Source organism: Carassius gibelio, chromosome B13 (genome assembly GCF_023724105.1).
Source record: "Carassius gibelio isolate Cgi1373 ecotype wild population from Czech Republic chromosome B13, carGib1.2-hapl.c, whole genome shotgun sequence".
NCBI classification, from domain to species: Eukaryota; Metazoa; Chordata; class Actinopteri; order Cypriniformes; family Cyprinidae; genus Carassius; species Carassius gibelio.
Window position 1 is genome coordinate 17,868,842 of NC_068408.1, and position 19,505 is coordinate 17,888,346.

At 40.6% G+C, this 19,505-nt stretch overlaps 1 protein-coding gene across 1 annotated transcript in view; it reads left to right on the top strand.

Annotated features, from left to right (window-relative positions):
• atrnl1a (attractin-like 1a) overlaps nucleotides 1-19,505 on the top strand; it is a 314,332-nt gene that overhangs the window by 40,953 nt on the left and 253,874 nt on the right. Inside the window, exon 9 of the mRNA XM_052572190.1 lies at nucleotides 12,979-13,162. Within this exon, the coding sequence (XP_052428150.1) occupies nucleotides 12,979-13,162 (184 nt within the window). The remainder of the gene's footprint in view (nucleotides 1-12,978; nucleotides 13,163-19,505) is intronic.

Here is a 19,505-nt window from a genome sequence, read left to right on the forward strand (position 1 = left end):
ATAGTGCTGCAGAGATATCAACCTTAATTAGCATTAGCATTACTAGCCCCGGCCCGACAGGTGTTGTAATACCAGTTTCGGCCGTGGGAGGCGGTATGCGGGCAACATAACCACCAGCCAACCTGCAATACACGAATAACTCGCAGGGCGTACCTGAACCTGATGTCAATCGTGTGGAAAGTACAGCCCACTACTTTCAGTTCAGAGAAGAGAGCGGAAGGATAGCTGAAGCCCTTGGCAAGAGACCAACACCCGCTACAGTGAAACAACCGCGCTCGGAATCACAAATCAAATCCGATAAGAATACCAGAGTAAACATAGGCACTGCTTTTAATCGCTGGAGACAACTGATGGACCTGAAAGAAATGAGGTTCGACTCCGAACTTGCAAGTTAGATGCTGTTAGTATTTCGCTAGAAGTTTGTTTTAAATGTTTGTGTATTTGTTTTCGGGAAGTTATGGCATAGAAATGTATCGAAGGCTGTTCGATAAACATGCTAATGTTAGCGATGGCTAACCGTAGCTGCGTTTGATAATCAGCTAGCTATAACTTAATGTTACCCATTTTATTATATATAGGGCTGTGCATGTCTATACTCACGTACATCTCATCAGTAAAGATGCTCCTGTAAGTAGGAGTATATCTCCAGCACGTGTGTTCAGATCAGGATTGCCAGGTTTTCACAACAAATCCTGCCCAGTTGCTTCTCAAAACTAGCCCAATCTCGCTTCCAGAAGGTTCCCCGATAAAACATTGCTTCCCGGGGTTAAAATATAGGTTTTTTAGCAGGGTTGCCTTGGTATAATTCGCATTTTAGGGGCTAAATATCACGTTATTTGTATTGGGGTCGCTGTGACCAGCGGACATGAAAAACAACAACCACAGACTTGGCAACACTGGTTGGCATTTACTACACAGCCGTAATTCACTGACAATCTACACAACATTGATGTTAAAATCGTAGGTGATTCTTTGTCGATTTTGAAAGCGATTTTGTGTTAGTTGTCGGTAGACTAAGGCTCTGTGCAGTAACTGCCGCTCCACCTGAACCAGTGTTGCCAAGTCTGCGGTTGTTTTTCATGTCCGCGGTTTGAAGCAATCCCAATACCAATAACGTGATATTTAGCCCCTAAAATGCTAATTTTACCAGGGAAACCCTTCCCAAAAATTTATATTTTAACCCCGGGAAGCAATTTTTATCGGGGACCTCCCGGAAACGCGATTGGGCTAGTTTTGGACTAGTTTTAAGAAGCAACTGGGCAGGATTTGTTGTGAAAACCTGGCAACCCTGATCTGAATGCACATGCTGGAGATATACTTCTAATTACAGGAGCATCTTTACTGATGAGAGGTGCATGAAAATCGCATTCGATTTTTTGCACAGCCCTACGTATCATAACTAACCTGCTCTGTCTAGTCTGTTGGTCTCCGTGTCCTCTTTGCTTCGTGGTTTTTCTGTGCGTGAAAAAATTGATGTGTGGTGTGAAAGCGTGTGAATAGAGTCAATTGCGTGTGTCTCATGGTTAATGCTTGAGAGTTGGCACATTAGTTCTCAAGCAGAATAAAGGACAGGTTGATTATTGCTGTTTAGCGTTTGTATTAATCTATGTGTCCCTGTTTGCCTACAGTAATAACTGTTGTCTCACGGCGCGCTGTCTTTTAAGGGGCCGTTCACATATCGCGTCTTTTGCGCGCTCAAGTACGTTATTTCCAATGTAGGCGCGCGATATGCGTGCTCATAATGGAAGCGACGCGGTTGTGACGTGCACACGGTGCGACACGCTCGTTTTTCCCAGGCGCGTCCGCACCGCATCGAGTTAAAAACATCTCAACTTTTCAGAATGCCGCAAGCGCAAGAATATCAGACCTGAACCATGAAGTTGGTCACCAGATCACACGGTAACCAGTTAAACCATAACACCGGAGAGTGCCAAGATGTTTTCCTCTGAGGTACTTGCGCATCGCAGTTGTGCTGCCGTGGTACACCATATCAGTTTTGCAAAGGGAACAAAGGGCCATTTTATTTGTCCTCTGTTTAAAGTATTCCCACACTTTTGATAACAGTGGTCTCTGTTTTTGTGATAGAATGCAACTTTCTCTATTCCCAGTATGCCGAGATGTAAACAAACAGTGTGGCGCATCGACACATTTCACACATGTCGGCGTATTTTTGTAGTCGACGTAATTGATGACGTCGGCGCGTCGTTGCAGCACTACTGTGCAGATGAGCACCTGTGCTTTTAGGTCATGTAACCACATGCAGATATATAGCATGCAGTATACAGGCTGCCATTTAGAATTTGCCCTGAAGAAGGCCACAGAGGCCGAAACATGTTGGCATGTTTTTAAAGGATAGCCAAGTTTAAATAAAGGCTTTTAAACTTAAATTCCTTGTGAGTGCCTTAGAACCACTGTTTATTTGGGAAACATTTTGGATCTCCTAGCTGAAGAGCACTATAGGAATACACTCCTCAGTACCCAAGTAGCACTCCTAGTAACTTGTTTTTAAATGAAGATTTTTATTATTTATGGAACACAAAATTCAAAAATTACATGTGCCTGTGTGAAGAAGTGTTTGCCCCCCTGTTCAATTTCTCTAGCCAGACCCAGGCCTGATTATTGCCACACCTGTTCACAATCAAGAAATCTCTTAAATAGGACCTGCCTGACAAACTGAAGTAGACCAAAAGGTCCTGAAAAGCTAGACATCATGCTGAGATCCAGAGAAATTCAGAAGCAAATGAGAAAGAGAGTAATTGAGATCTATCAGTCTGGACAAGGTTATAAAGCCATCTGTAAAGCTTTGGAACTCCAGTGAACCACAGTGAGAGCCATTATTCACAAATGGCAAAAACATGGAACAGTGGAGAACCTTCCCAGGAGAGGCCGGCTGACCAAAATTACCCCAAGAGCACAGCGACGACTCATCCAAGAGGTCACAAAAGACCCCACAACAACATCCATAGAACCGCAGGCCTCACTTGCCTCAGTTAAGGTCAGTGTACATGACTCCACCATAGGAAAGAGACTGGGCAAAAATTCCAAGACAAAGACTGCTGCGAGCAAAAAGAACATAAAGGCTCATCTCTGGTTTGCCAGAAAACATCTCGATGATCCCCAAGACTTTTGGGAAAATACTCTGGACTGATGAGACAAAAGTTTAACTTTTTGGAAGGTGTATGTTCCATTTGTGGCATCTCAGTTAAATACTTAAATCTTACTTTGCACAATCTTTTTGAGGCCCTCCAATCTGGCTTCCGCAAACTGCATAGTACTGAAACAGCATTGGTTAAAGTCACCAATGATTTGTTAATTGCTGCTGACTCTGGCTCTCTGTCAGTCTTGATTTTACTCTATCTTAGCACAGCTTTTGACACTGTAGACCATTCTCTTTTACTCTCTTGATTGGAAAAAGTTTTTGGTGTTACTGACACTGCTTTAAATTGGTTCAAGTCGTATCTGTCAGATCATAGGCAGTTTGTGTCCCTGGGTGGTTGCAGGTCCAATATTGGCTCAGTCCAGTTTGGTATTCCAAAGGGTTCAGTTTTGAATCCCTTACCTTTTTAGTATGTACATTTTTCCCCCTTGGGCTATTTCTAAGATCCCCTTGGTCTTAAGTTTCATTTTTACGCAGATGACACTCAGACTTACATTCACTCAAAACCTGGTGATAATTCGGATGCTGCCTTTCTTGAACGGTAGTAAAATATTAGTGGTAAAAAATGTGGATGTATCAAAATTTTTGTCTCAACAGTGACAACACTGAAGTTATGCTGATTGGTTCACCCCATCAAATACTTAAAGCTAGTATTTTACACTTAAAGATGGATTGGTCTATTATGGAGTTTCAAGCTAAATTAAAAAATCTCAGGGTGATATGTGATTCAAACTTAACTTTTGATCCTCATGTTCAGAACCTGGTTAAAGTATAATTTTTTCACCTTAGAAACATTGCAAGACTGTGTTCCATGTTATCTTTTTCCGTGGCTGAAAAACTGATCAATATGTTTGTCTTTTCTCGAATTCACTACTGTAATGCTTTGCTTTGCTGGGGTCTCGAAATCTACTCTAAACAAATTGCAGTATGTTCAAAACGCAGCTGACAGAATCCTGACAAGTGAGCACATATCTCCAGTCTTGGACTCCTTGCACTGGCTTCCGGTCAGGTTTCGCATTGATTTTAAAATTCTTATACTTACCTAAAAGGCCCCATGGTTTAGCTCCAGAATATCTGACTGAACTTTTAACTATCTACACCCCAAGGTGTAATCTTCGCTCATCGCATTCTGGCTTTTTAACTATTCCCGTAACTCGTTTACGTTCTATAGGTGACCAGGCCTTCTCTTCTGTGGCACCTAAACTCTGGAATTCTCTCCCTACTGAAATTAGACAGGCTGAATCCCTTAGTATTTTTAAATCTTCTCTTGAAACTTATTTTTTCCGGTTAGCATATATGTGATATGTTTCTTTGATTTGTTAATCTCAATGTATTTTTCCTGTATGCCTTGGTAAAGCGCTTTGATATGTAACTTTTAAAGGCTCTATAGAAAATAAAGTTTATTATTACGTCTTGTGTAAAAGTAACCTCACATTTCAGAAAAAGAAGTTTTGCTGCTTCAGTACCTACAAGACTTGCTGTGATAATTGGAACCATGAATTCTGCTGTTTACCAAAAAATCCTGAAGGAGTAGGGCTGGACGATTAATCGAAAAATAATCAAAACTGAAATTCATAACCTCTAACCGACGTAATTTCCCCATGTCGGTTATTTCTTTGTTTTAATCGTGTTAACACTTCCCCCTAACACTTTAATATTTGAAATTTATATTAATCTAGTTGTTTTTGCTATGGTATTTTTTTTTTTTTAAATCACAGGCAACAATTCCTCTTGCAGTGTCTTTAGGCTGCTTATTTTTGCTCATGTTATCCAGCTGCAACAGAATGCTTTGTAAAAATGTTTGACATCTAAATGTTTGACTTAATTTTTTTGTATTGGATTTTTTATCTTATTGGAATCGAAACTAGGAATCGATAAAATTCAAACGATACCCAACTCTAGTAAGAAATGTTACGAACATACTGTAGATTAAATAACTGCTGATAGTAAATCATATTTACAGTACAGACCTTGTCAGTGAACTATGAGGACAAAAAATAAAACAGAACCCAAGTTCATTAATTGTAATCGAGGTAAAATGTTCAATTAATCGAGGTCTTGATTTTAGGCCATAATCGTCCAGCCCTATGGAGGAGAATGTCCGGCCATCTGTTCGTGACCTCAAGCTGAAGCGAACTTGGGTTCTGCAGCAGGACAATGATCCAAAACACACCAGCAAGTCCACCTCTGAAAGGCTGAAGAAAAACAAAATGAAGACTTTGGAATGGCCTAGCCAAGCCCTGACCTGAATCTTATTGAGATGCTGTGGCATGACCTTAAAAAGGCGGTTCATGCTCGAAAACCCTCCAACAATTTTGCATAGATAAGTGGACAAAAATTCCTCCACAGTGCTGTAACAGACTCATTGCAAGTTATCGCAAACGCTTGATTGCAGTTGCTGCTGCTAAGGGTGGCCCAATCAGTTATTAGGTTTAGGGGGCAAACGCTTTTTCCCACAGGGCCATGTAGTTTTGGATTTTGTTTTCCCTTAATAATAAAAACCTTTAATTTAAAAAATGCATGTTGTCTTTAATTGTGTTATCTTTTAGTAATATTTACATTTGTTTGATCTGAAACATTAAAGTGTGACAAACATGCAATAAAATAAGAAATCAGGCAGGGTTCCAACACTTTTTCACACCGCTGTACATAAAATTATAAACCCAAAAAAGACAGAACTCACTAATTTACTTGGATACATGGGGTAACAGGGGTAATAACACATCTGAACATGACATGAACACAATCAAGCACTGGAGAATCTGGGTTAGGAGCACATGGGTTATGAAAACACAAGAAAACAGGTCCATGATCCTTACATATCACCCCCTCCCAGAAGAGATGGTGGGAATTTGGGAGGAGGCTCGGGTGGAGGAAGGATAACCAGGAGGAGGATGGAAAACAGAGTCCAGGGTGGAGACAATGGAGTGAGGAGCCAGGTAGGAGACAGGAAGAGCCAGGAGGAGCCAGGACAGACTAGATGGAGGGAGGAGACATGAGGGACTTGGAGCAGGCGGAGCGAGACTGGACCCAAGCCACAGCCATGAAGGCGACCCACGGTGTGGCCGACAGAGGGAGTAGCAATGGTGGAGGAAGGGCTGACGACTCCAGGGGACCAAACCGATGGCAGCGGATCATTGGGAGGTGCCCAAGGCAGAGATGGAGAGCCGATAAGCCAGGGCAACGGGGAGAATCCGGAGGGCCAAGCTGAAGCAGATGGCTCAGGCGACCGAGATGGAGTAGCGGATTCAGAAGGTTGTGGCGAAGCTGGAGCGACAGAGGACTGAGGAGGAACTTTAGGGAAGGAGGAGCTGAGGACGAGGCACAGTCAGAGGAGTGGATTTTCCAGGCGACGGATGGTCTACAACAGACCAAGGTAGAGCTGGAGGGACGAGGGAGCCCGGCGGAGCCGCTGGGTTGACAGGGGCCAAGGTGGAGTCTGGGATTCAGAGGGTGGAGGCAGTTGTCACCCCGATGATGGAGACTGGCAGAACCGCAGTTCTTGCACTGAATAGATGGCGGGTTGAGGGTGAGCAGAGGGGCTGCCAAACGACAGCAGAGTAGGAGGCAGGAGCGGAAGGGTAGGTGGGCATTTCTGAGCCTCGGGGCTCTCAGGACTGGTGTGCGCAACCCACACACACCAAATTGCATTCCATGTAACGGGGTGATGAAGGTCTGGGCTCTGGGTCTGGTTGTGCTCTGGATCTCCTCCCTCCAGTTCAATCCAGTGGTGCCTGGGAGATCAGTGGGGTGATGGTAATTTGCCCCAATCCAGAACAGTTACTTCGGTGCAGCATCGTCAAATGCCGTTAAAATTGCTGAAGTAAAAAAGATTGAATGCAAAGTAGTACAAGGGGAAATCCACACTAGGAATGGTTGAAGACACACATATATAACATTATAGACCTGACAAAGACAGAACACTCAGACTTAAATACATAGGGTAACGAGGATAATAACAAGACAGTTTCTATAGTAAAACTTTTTTTCTGTGCCTGGAGAATGGTACTGTTATTACTATTATTATTATTATTATGTTTCTTAAAGGTCCTTGTATATGCCACGGTTCATAAATATGTAAATCATTGAGTGCTGTGTATGCCATGTGTATTAACATCTGTCACTATGTACTTTGTCGGTTGTTCAAGATGGCGCCGCCGTGTCCGGTCGCCGTCCAGGTCGCTTCGCTTAGATTATGTTTTTATTTACTTTTTTACCTACTTTTGCTTTCTCTTTTTACACACATTACCTCTGCACTGATCATATACGAAAAGGAAACACTTTTGGACATTGGACACCGCTTCACTGACCTGTTTCAGGACACTTTATCCTCCAACCCATCGTGGCCATCTGAGATTCTCCGGAACACCGAGATGAACAATGGCCACCTGAATAACCACCCTAGGCGACGGAACAAGAAACACCGCGGGAAACGTGCTGGGATTCGCAATAGACTGAGGAAAAGAGCACACAGCCCTCCTTTACCGAGCATTTTGCTCGCCAATGTCCAGTCTCTGGAGAATAAGATGGACGATCTTAGAGCCAGGATAAGTTTCCAACGGGACATTAGGGACGGTAACATCCTTTGTTTGTCTGAAACGTGGCTCGCACCCTTGGTCCCGGACGCTGCTGTAACGCAGTCTGAGGCCGGCAAATCCAAAGGCGGAGGAGTTTGTTTCATGATTAACAAGAAATGGTGTGACCCCAGGATTATATCTCCACTCTGTCGTGCTCCTGCTCGCCTCATCTGGAACATTTATCCATTATTTGCCGCCCATTCTATCTGCCTCGGGAGTTTTCATCGATCATCATAACTGCTGTTTACATCCCTCCACAATCAGACACTGGCTTGGCTTTGTCTGAGCTTCACGACGCGCTCAGCGGCAACATCAACAAACATCCTGACGCTGCTATTATCATTGCTGGGGACTTTAACAAAGCCAAACTCAGGCAAGTAATGCCTAATTTTTATCAACATGTATCCTGTCCAATCAGAGGACCGAATACACTGGATCATTGCTACACTCAGTTTAAGAATGCCTACAAAGCACGCTCACTACCGGCTTTCGGCAAATCGGACCATGCCGCCATTTTCCTCACACCGGAATATAGGGGTGGGCGATATATCGATATTTAAAATATATCGAGATATTTTTTAAACACGATATGGATTTTGACATATCGTATATATCGATATATTGTTTATATTCTGATTCCGCCACTTTGCTTGTTTGCCTTCCCTGTGCTGTGCTCGCCCCCGCTCGCTCACCCCCCGCCTCCTTGCATTTGTGCCCTCTCACCTTGCGTGTAGAGAACTAGTCAAAAAAAAAAAAGACAACTGGCTCCATTATATGGAGATACTTCAGTTTTAAGGCGTAGGGCGAACGGCAGGCAGATGTCTACTGTAGGGCCCAATGAAACGCGGATGGAATCGCGGAATCCAGTCATAAAAATGGAATTTACAGTTTAACGCGGAATGTCACGGAATTGGTCAAATTTTAAATGAATTAATCAAAAGTCGGTCATGCACTTACATCAAATCGCGAAATGGACTAATATCTGCAAATATTAACCCGGAAAAGTCTATTTAAATATGAATCCTGCATGTTCTGCGTGTCTGTGTCAACGAATGTAGCAGAAGCGCGTCTTCATTCATTAAACACGGAAGCTCGCATAACGCTCGCGCTGATTTCATTGTCTTTCCTCTCTCTAAATAAAGACGTGAACACATGAGGAACATCTCCAGAACTGCACTGAGAGTCACTTCATGAGCATCTGACCGTTTGATTTGAGTAAGACTAGCTCATATCACATCATAGACTGTGGTATCACATACACAGAACTGTAAAGGTAAACCCGTCAAAATAAAAGTATTTGACAGAAATCTATTACTATTGTACAGCAGAATGTAGATAGCCCACTACTACTACTATTAAAATGAAACGAACATAATTTTATAAGGAATAATCACACAACATTTCTCCCATGTTTTATTTTTAATAGTAAATCCCCTTTGTTTACCAAAAAATTAAGTTTGCTTAATTTTAAATAATTAAAAGATAAATTAAATGACTGTTTTATGCCTTCATTTGATAATCAGAAAAATGTAAATACACAGAATTTCTGAAGGGAAAAAACATTTCACATAAGGCTATTTTAAGAATTGTTTTTAACTAATTAAGTTGTTTTTATGCATTTAAATAATTGCACATGCTAAAACACAGAATTAGGTAACAATAAAACATATGGTGAAGAAAAAAATAAAATGTTTCATAGGCCCCTTAACATGTAATATTTGCCATATTTGTTTTTGCAGTAGTTTTTTGGGGGTTATTTTTCCTGTAAAGATATCGAGATATATATCGTATATCGAGATATAGCAAAATATATTGAGATATATTTTTTGCTCCATATCGCCCAGCCCTACCGGAATATAAACACCGGCTCGTTCAAGATCCCCCGGTGCAGAGGGTGGTGACGCGATGGTCCGACCAATCAGAAGCAACGTTACAGGCGGCTCTTGATGACATAAGCTGTGTCTCATTTAGAAGGTTGCGCCCTCCGAAGGTCGCATTCGAAGGCTGCATACGTCATCGTGGTTGTCTCATTTCAGAAAAGCAAGTAGCACACTCCGAATGAGACCTTCGAATGCGACCTTTTTTCACAGGAATTCGAAGGATACATGAGGTGTATCCTTCGCTGCTACAAATAACCCACAATCCCTTGCGTCGCCATAAATAACCGTTGTTTATTTGAAAAAATGGCGTTGGCAGATCTACACACAAGCGATGTGGTGTTTAAATGTAAGTACTTTAAAGTTCTTCATTTTTTAAAAGTTGAATTACAAGTGTGATAAACATGATTACAAGTGTTTAGTGATTTTTTTTTTTTTTTTTTTTTACAGTTTAACAGTACTTCGCTAGCAGGGCGAGAAATAATTATTATTTAACCCTTGTATTACAGTAAATAAAAACATTTTCTTTTCAAATTACTTTCCAGATTTAGAAATAATTTCCTTAACATTTTTTCTTAAACAAGTGTGAGAGCGCAACGACGTTATGTGTTGGCATAGCAACGTGATACTTCCTGTTTCATTTTCCGTCCGTCCTACGAAGGCCGTCTCGTTTAATCCCAGGGTGAAGGACACTCCATATACGCATCCTAGAGAGGATTCGACCTCCAGAGGATGCGACCTCCAGAGGACGTGGCCTTCTAAATGAGACACAGCAATAGACTGGGACATGTTTTGCGCAAGTTCATCTGACGTCAGCGAGTTCACGGATGTTGCGTTAAGCTTCGTAAACACGCTAGCCGAACAAGCTACAGATACAATAACTATAAGGACATTCTCAAATCAGAAACCATGGGTGGACAGATCAATCCGTGCAGCAATAAACAAACGCACTGCTGCTTGCAACGCCAGTCTTCTATCAGGAAACATGAGCGAGTACAAAGCATTGTGCTATGCTCTCCGGCGCGCAGTAAGAGCTGCCAAACACAGATACAGGGAACGCATAGAGTCACATTTCCAGCTAAATGACTCCCGACGCATGTGGCAAGGACTAAGGACCATCTGTGACTTTGGAAATAAATCCTCTGCAGAGGTGAGAGCAGATCCGTCGCTGGCTGACGAGCTAAACACTTTCTACGGCCGCTTTGAAAGCAATCTAAGCAGTGCGAGTCTGCCGATCAGCGCGTCAGGAAGCAGCAGTCAGAGCAGCGATCATCATGTAATCACCGTGTCGGAGGACGAGGTTCGGTGGGCACTAAAGCGAGTGAATGTAAGGAAAGCAGTTGGACCTGATGGGATTCTGGCTGTGTTCTGCGGTCCAGCGCTGATCAGCTCGCTGGTTTGTTTACATCCATTTTTAACGAGTCTCTTGCTACATCTGTGGTTCCTGCCTCATTCAAAAAATCGGTCATCATCCCTGTGCCTAAAAACAATAAACCCTCTTGTCTGAATGACTATCGTCCAGTTGCCCTCACATCAATAGTCATGAAGGTCTTTGAGGGCTGGTTAAAAACGTCATCTGCTCCTCCATCCCGGATACTTTGGACCCTCTTCAGTTTGCTTATCGCCCAAACAGATCCACAGATGATGCCATCTCTCACATCCTGCACTCTTCTCTCACACACATCGACAGCAATAACAGGAACTATGTAAGGCTGCTATTTATTGACTATAGCTCAGCTTTTAATACTATAGTCCCCATAAAGCTAGCTTCCAAACTCATAGACCTCGGACTGAATTCTTCACTCTGCGACTGGATCCTTGATTTCCTCACCGGCAGACCTCAAGTGGTGAAACTAGGCCAGTACACCTCCAGCTCCATCACCCTGAACGTAGGAGCCCCACAGGGCTGTGTCCTGAGTCCCCTGCTCTACTATCTCTACACACATGACTGCGTGTCTTCGCACAGCTCCACATCCATTATCAAATTTGCTGATGACACTGTGGTTCTGGGCCTCATTCACAACAATAATAAGACCGCATACTTGGATGAGGTAGTGAAATTGACATCATGGTGCCAGGACAACTGTCTCTCTCTGAATGTGAGCAAAACTAAAGAACTGATTGTGGACTTCAGGAAGAGACAGCAGCAGCCCTATACTCCTCTTATGATCAGCGGGACCCCTGTGGAGAGGGTGAGCAGCTTCAAGTACCTTGGTGTAAACATCCCGGAGGACCTGACTTGGACTACTCACATTCAAACACAGGTTAATAAAGCCAGACAAAGACTGTACCATCTGCGACAGCTGAGGTAATTCAGGGTCTCACCAGCAATCCTGAAAACTTTCTATTCTGGGGCTATAGAAAGTGTATTGACTCAGTGTATCTCAGTGTGGTTTGGGAACAGCTCCAGTCAAGACTGCAAAGCCCTGCAGAGAGTTGTGCGCTTAGCTGAGCGCATCTCAGGGTCTGCTCTCCCCTCTCTGCAGGACATCTACCTCAAACGCTGCAGAAGTAGAGCTGCAAAAATCATCAAAGACTCCATCCACCCCAGTAATCATATTTTCACTTTGCTGCCATCTGAAAAGCGCTTCCGTAGCCTGATGGCAAAAACTGAGAGACTCAGCAGGAGTTTCTTCCCCCAGGCCATCAGGCTCTTAAACTCTAAACCAGCTTCTTAAAATCCTCATGCCTCCACTTAATTGTTCACTTTATCATTTTCACTTTATTCACTACCTCACATTGACACACTGACAGTGTCAACCTGTTTTGCACATTTGCTTCTTGTACATTCCTGGGTATCTTAATATTTAAGACTACAGTAAAATGCATATATGCCCATTGTACATCCCTGTACATCTTAATATTTAAGTCTACAGTTTACATTCATGCACATTATTTTGCGCTCTATATTTAATTCTACAATATACATTTTTTATATTTTATTCCTATATTTTTATTGTTTACTTTTATTTCATTCTTACATAGCTTTATTTATGTATATTTTCATCTGTGTTGTTTTCTTTAATAATTGCACTGTCCATGGAGCAGACCTGACTCACATTTCACTGCTGGTTATATATGCTATATATAATTTTGTATGTGACGAATAAAAATCTTGAATCTTGAATCTTTGTTATTACCACTGTATGTTTTTGAAATCGTTTACACTGACTTTTTTACTAATAACAGTATTAATTAAAGATAGATCTTTTTTTTATGTCTGCTTTCTCATGTTGCGTTATACTGTTAGCGTATATTGTACATATATTCTCATTTGTAAGTCGCTTTGGATAAAAGCGTCTGCTAAATGATTAAATGTAAATGTAAATGTATGAGTTTTTGAAAGTAAAGTCTAACTCTTTGTCAGGCACTAACTCCTGGTCAGTGGCAGAGACGAATGGGGCACTGGTGCATGGAGGAAATGGCCACAGCAGCGTTTATGACAGTTCTTCACATTCCATATATGTCCATGGAGGATACAAAGCCCTCCCTGCCAACAAATACGGCCTAGTGGATCATTTGTACCGCTATCAGGTCCACACACACACCTGGTGAGTATCCACACTGTGTACATGTAATACTATGAAAAGTGTGTGTGCCTGTGTATTGTTGCATGACTGACTAATTATTTTGAACTCTGCCCCCCCCCCCCCCAAAAAAAAAGAACAGATACTTTCATCCACATGTAAATCAGACCTAAGCACATATGTAAGCAGGAATCACATCTTTACTAAGCCAATGAGTGTGCTGACCAAGACTTTCCAACATGTGTGAAATATGACAACATTTACAAATAAGCTAGTAGTGACACTATTAATGATGCCAGGTTACTGTTGCCAGGCTGTGTTCTTTGGAGGTTTAGTCCAAGAGGAACCATTCCAACATGTCAAACAGGTGTTTTATCTCTTTTTAATAATCCTGGTGGAAAACAGCAAAAAATAGGATAGTTTATCAAAAACAATTTTTGTCATCATTGACATTCTTTGTTCTGCTATTATTAAATCAAATTTTTTGATGAATGTTGGTAACCAAACAGTTTTGGCTAACATTGGCTTCTGTTGTATGGACAAAAGCACAGTGACATTTTTCAAAATGTCTTCCTTTATGTTCCACAGAAGAAATAGTCATACACGTTTGATAAATTACACAGGTCAGGAATAAATTGAGGGTAAGTAAATGATGACAGATTTTCAATTTTGAATAAACTATGCTTTCAAATCACTGGAGTGCTGGTTTTAAAGGCAGGATTTAGTTCAAAATTTTTTTTTTGTTATGCTGGTTGAATGTATTTCATGTTCTGGGTCATTATTTAATACAAAACCACACATAATTTTTCTACTGTATCTCTGTCAGTCACTCTGATATTTAGATAAATGAGTGCTGTCTGTCACTGTCTTTAATCAGTTCTATGAATGACTGTATGGTCATTCTTTGTAAAGTAGCAACAATGTCTTTGTAAAGTACAGTCTTAGGCACATTAGTATTTTCACCCCCCAAAAAAGGGTTTTAAGCCAGTTATTGTAAATCTTTTTTATGTCAGTAGGAAATATCAGTTTACATTTCTAAACATTCATTTTGCCATTAAGTTTATTAATAATCTAGTGAAATTTTTGAATGCACAAGCAGTCTGACAACAGACTTCCTAAGACTAAGACTTTTTGCACTGTAGTGTATGTATAAAGTATGTTTAATTAAATGAAGTATATTTAAATAAGTGTAATTAAAGTATGCGTTCATATGTGTAAGGGCTAAATTTTCGCTGGAGGAAACAGCTGTGCTGTGATGAGTGGTGAAGAGAGTGAAAACTTTACAGTAGATGAGAAACCGATTGCTCCCTCGTGACCTTTTGTAAACTGTATTTATGACAAAGAACTGCACAGATCTTAAGTGATCAAAATGTATTTATTTGTATTTATATAGTGTGTGGAAAGCAAAGTACCATAACATTTTCTTCCAATCATGCCTCAGTACGAGGGCTATAATAGGCTGTCCTACCTGCCAGTTAGTGTATGTGTTTGCATACCTCTGTGCACCCTGTTCACGCACACATGATACATCATCAGTGCGTTTCAGTATGCCATTGCAGAACAAGTGAGAATGGAAGGCGTTATTATTGTAATACTATGCGCTTTGTATTTTAATTTTCTCTCACCGGTTAATGAGACATGAAGTAATCTGACAGCATTGCATTGAAGCCTTCACCAGCGCAGCCTCTTGTGTTGCTGGTTTGCCTCTGGTCTTGTTGTCACACTCATGTGTTTTGTAGGAGGCGTGGCTTTGGAGAGTGATTTGTAGGGAGAGTGGGATCTTATGCTCTCAAAGCTTGCTATTGCTAGCCTGTCCGAAATCACTTACCCTAACTTTAACTGGTCTGCTGGCCTGGTCAGACTCGTATGTTGGCTGGTTTGGGTATTTTCAACTTGCCATCCAGCTAAAATAGCGAAACACCAGATTGACCAGGCTGGGAAACTATCTTAAACTAAGTAAGAGACGACTTTAACTATTTCAACTCAATCAACTTCCTTAAGCTAAAACAGTTTAGGCTGGTTTGAGAGCAAGGAAGTGTGTAATTAGTGCACCAAATGGAATTACTGTTTTTGGTTACACCTCTTTAAGCTGTCCTTGTTACAGTATAATTATATATTTAAGTAATATTTTGGAAAGGTGCTAAATGGATGATAGAAATGTTAACATTCATCTTTTACCTTTACTCTCTTTTTATTTTCATTATCAAGGAGATCAGTTTTAAAAACAAGGAATTAGAGCTGAAACAACGAATCGATTTAATCGATTAAAATCGATTATTAAAATAGTTGTCAACTAATTTAGTAATCGATTCGTCGCTAAATAAATTTTATTTGCCATAAGCGGCTCATTTCGTGCATATTTCAAATCTGCGGTGACCAAAGTGTGGCAGTAATGAGCCACCGGAGGTTTTACTCAGCCAGTACAGCAGGTGAAGTAGCGAATAGCCAATAGCTGGCCTCGTTTTATGTCACGTGCTTCCCGAACAGCGTCTCTGCAGCATTCAGCGGGAAGTGGGAGTACTTTACTTTGAGCCTTCAAAATGAAGAGTAAGCTGTAAACTCTGCACTACTTAACTGTTTAAGGGGCCGTTCACATATCGTGTCTTTTGCGTGCTCAAGTTCGTTATTTCCTATGTAGGCGCGCAGTATGCACTCTCATAATGGAAGCGACGCGGTCGCGACACGCACGCGGTGCGATGCGCCCGTTTTTCCAGGCGCGTCCACACCGCATCCATTTATCCTTTGCTGAAATTTCCGGGTCTTCATGGAGAGGGCACGTCATGGAGAGAGCACGTCATGGTTGCTTAGCAAAGGCAGACGCCTAAGGGGCGCTTCTACCCGAGCGCTTTGGAAAGAAGGAGAAAGCGGCGCGACTAGCGTTTTCCACGCGTTTTTAGGTGCGATATGTGAACGGCCCTTAATAATTTTATTTGTGCAGATTCTCCAGTACAAGGTTGTTTGCAAATGTTTAGTCGTAAAAGCTGATAACATTGCTTTTTAACAGTTAACATTTAAAGCTTTACAAACATGTTATGTGATCAGTTTGTCGTTTACCAGTTCATAATTCAGACTTGCAGCCTAATTATGACTGAATGAGAGAGGTAAATGTTTGAGTATATTTAAAATGCACTTCTTTTCTAAGTATTCACTGCTCTTTTTCACACAGCAGGTTTTTTGTGTGTGCCAATTTTTTTTTCTGTACAACCTTCTGATGGATTTTACTATAAATTGTGAGTTCCATTCAGGTTTCATGCCATTGGCACTTTTTTTCGAAGGATTGTTTACAATTTCACAGCATAAGCTATAAAGCTTTTCCCCAGTAAATAATAAAATACAATGCACTGCAATTTTATTCTGTTTTATCCTTATACTTCGTGAAAATATTTTCTGAAAGATTCCTTAAGCTTTGTTTGGGATGTTAAACTACTTTAGGAGCTCTAAGGATTGCCATGGTGAAAACAATATTTGAAATCTCCTTGTGAATTTTGCTAGAGTATGGGTCAATGTTTTGATTGCAGAAGAGTTCGACAAAGGATTACTAACATAATAAAACAACTCCAGGTATATTTTTGATGAGGATATGACAATGCAAAATGGTTAAAATATCTTAAAAATCTATGCTGAATGATGAAGACCCTTTATTAATAATTTACTTGGGGAAAAAATGGAAAAAACTAAAATATAAGTACATAAACCGATTAATCGATTAATCGTAAAAATAATCGACAGATTAATCGATTATCAAAATAATCGTTAGTTGCAGCCCTACAAGGAATATATATTTTGTAAATATTAGGGCTGTAGCTATTGAATATTTTATCAAGAATTCTACCAAAAATTCCATCGAGTAATCGGATAAAATGTGTTTTTGCTTAATTCAAGTGCAATATTAATTATGCAAATTTTTTAAATGCATAGAATGCAATGCATACATCAAAAATAAACATTGAATCAGTACCCATTGTTTCTCTGTCTGTACTTGTACTGTGAACAATGACAATAAAGTTGACAGATGAATTAAGTGCCATTCAGGGGTGCGTTTCCCAAAAGCATCGTTAGCAAACTATGGTCGCAAGTTCCGTCGTTACCAACGTAGTTCAACGATTCGGTGTTTCCCGAAACCATAGTTCAAACGAACATTCGCAAACATTCAGCTCTCCACCTGTGGTTAGAAGCATAGTTCATCGTTAGTTTGCTGTGTCTACATCATTGATTGCGCCGCACCTGGGCTGTGTTCTATTCATTATCGACCCTGTGCCCTATTCCTTTAGAAGATTGCACCATCCACTTTGAGTAATTTAAAAGACTTAAAGTTGTGGTTTAAGTTTATTACATAATTCGCCTTTTTATTATTATTACAAATTCAGTTTGAAACTGTATAGCAGCGTGGCCCTCGCGATTATTCTCCCTTAGAAGTGCCCTCTGAAAGCATTAATCTTGTCGATTAGAACGCAGCCATTGTTTCGTTTGTGAGAAGAAACGGTGAGTTTGTCGAGTGAGTTATCTTTGTAAAAACATTCCAAAATACATATGTCTCATATAACAATATTGGTGTGTTAAAGGTTTTCACTTATATAAAAAGTTAACACTCAAATTACAGTATTTTTATAGTAAATTAATTTTTAATTGTACCTGTACCTAAATAAAGTAACAAAAAAATGTATAAATAAGTGAGTGATTTTGTTGTTTTTACAGAATTCTAATATAGAATACTCTCTACAAATGTGTTTGTGTGTGAATACATATACAAATATTTAACAGAAATTATGTCAGCTTAAACAAATGGTTTAAACTGCAGTGGTGGCTGGATGCTGCACAGGTGATAGGACATATGGCGAAGAGGACATGTCTCCAGCAGCCAGCTATAACCAAAGCCATGCACCCTCTTCAGCCACCTGCAAACTGCAGAAGTGGCCCACACAAAAGCATGTGTGCTAACATCACCCACCCATCAGGCCATCACCCACCACCTCCATAAATTTCAGCATAATAAAAAACAGCATAATAATTCAGTGTAGCTAACAACTGAAGTTTAAGCGTTGTTTCTTCTTATTGTCTTCTTAAGATGTGAAGCCTGATGTTGAAGGGCATGACTGGAGAGGGGCTGATGTTGGAGGCCTGAACTTTGAAGCCAAAGGCCTGGTTGATGCACATGTATCTATATCTCCAAGGATCCTTCCATTGCAACAGGCCCCAGAATGGCCAAAACTGTCTCTTCCTCTGTAGGGACAGGAGGAACTGAACTGATACCCCATCAGTCTTGTTTGCTTCCCTCTTACCTGCCACAGCCCTCTGTTTTGTCACACTTGCGAAGTCCCTCCACTTATTCCTGACTTCGTCTGGGCTTTGTCCATATCCATAGCTAGCATCGTTTATTTTTTTTGTGATTTCTGCCCAGATTTTATTTTTGTCAACACTTGTAATGCTATTTTTCAGCTTTGAAAATAGCTGGACTTTACTATTTTCCACCTCCTCGAAAAGAACTGCAATTTCAAGCTTTCAAAATTGGGGTTTTCATGTCATTTTCATTAACACGTCAGAATGGTAAGAAGACATAAATAGGAAAGATTGAGCAAAATAAGCAATCAACAACAGTACATCACAGTTTTTCAAAACCCATCTATTTTCAATTGTGGTTAAGTAGCCTATCAATATTACATAAGAAATAGTATTTATCTGAAATTGTGAAATTATGGACATTGGGATCAGAAAAGAGCACATTTTTTAACTCTGTGTGTGTATAATGTATTGCAGAACAAACAAATGATTCGTTATTACTCGACTCCTACGTAACGTCATTTCAAAAACGTAATTCGAGTCGAAGAAAAGAGAAAATAAAACCAAATTACTGTAGGTGGCAGTATGTGCTAACGACGGCTCAAACCAACGTAGTTTGAACTATGGATCTGCGACACAGGTACCATGGTTTCGGGAAACAGTCTTGACTAGGTCGTTCATTTCCATAACGATGCATCATACTATGGTGGTTAATCTGCGAGCTACGTCATTATACGGGAAACGCACCCCAGTTTGGGTTTGAAATAAAGCATTTTCTAAGATGCACATTAAACGTTAAACACATAAAACATTAATTTAATTTATCTTTTAATTATTGAAAATTAAGCAAACTTAACTTTTTGTTAAATAAAGGTGATTTTTTTTTGTAATAGTAAGCTATGTATATTCTGCTGAAGAATAGTGATGCATCTCTGGCAAATACTTGTCTAAAACAGGACTTTTATTTTGACGGGTTGGCATACCTTTACAGTTCTGTGTATGTGATATGACTCTAGTTTCAGTCAAATAAAACTGTGAAATGCTCATGAAGTGACTGTCAGAGCAGTTCTGGAGATATTGTTCATGTGTT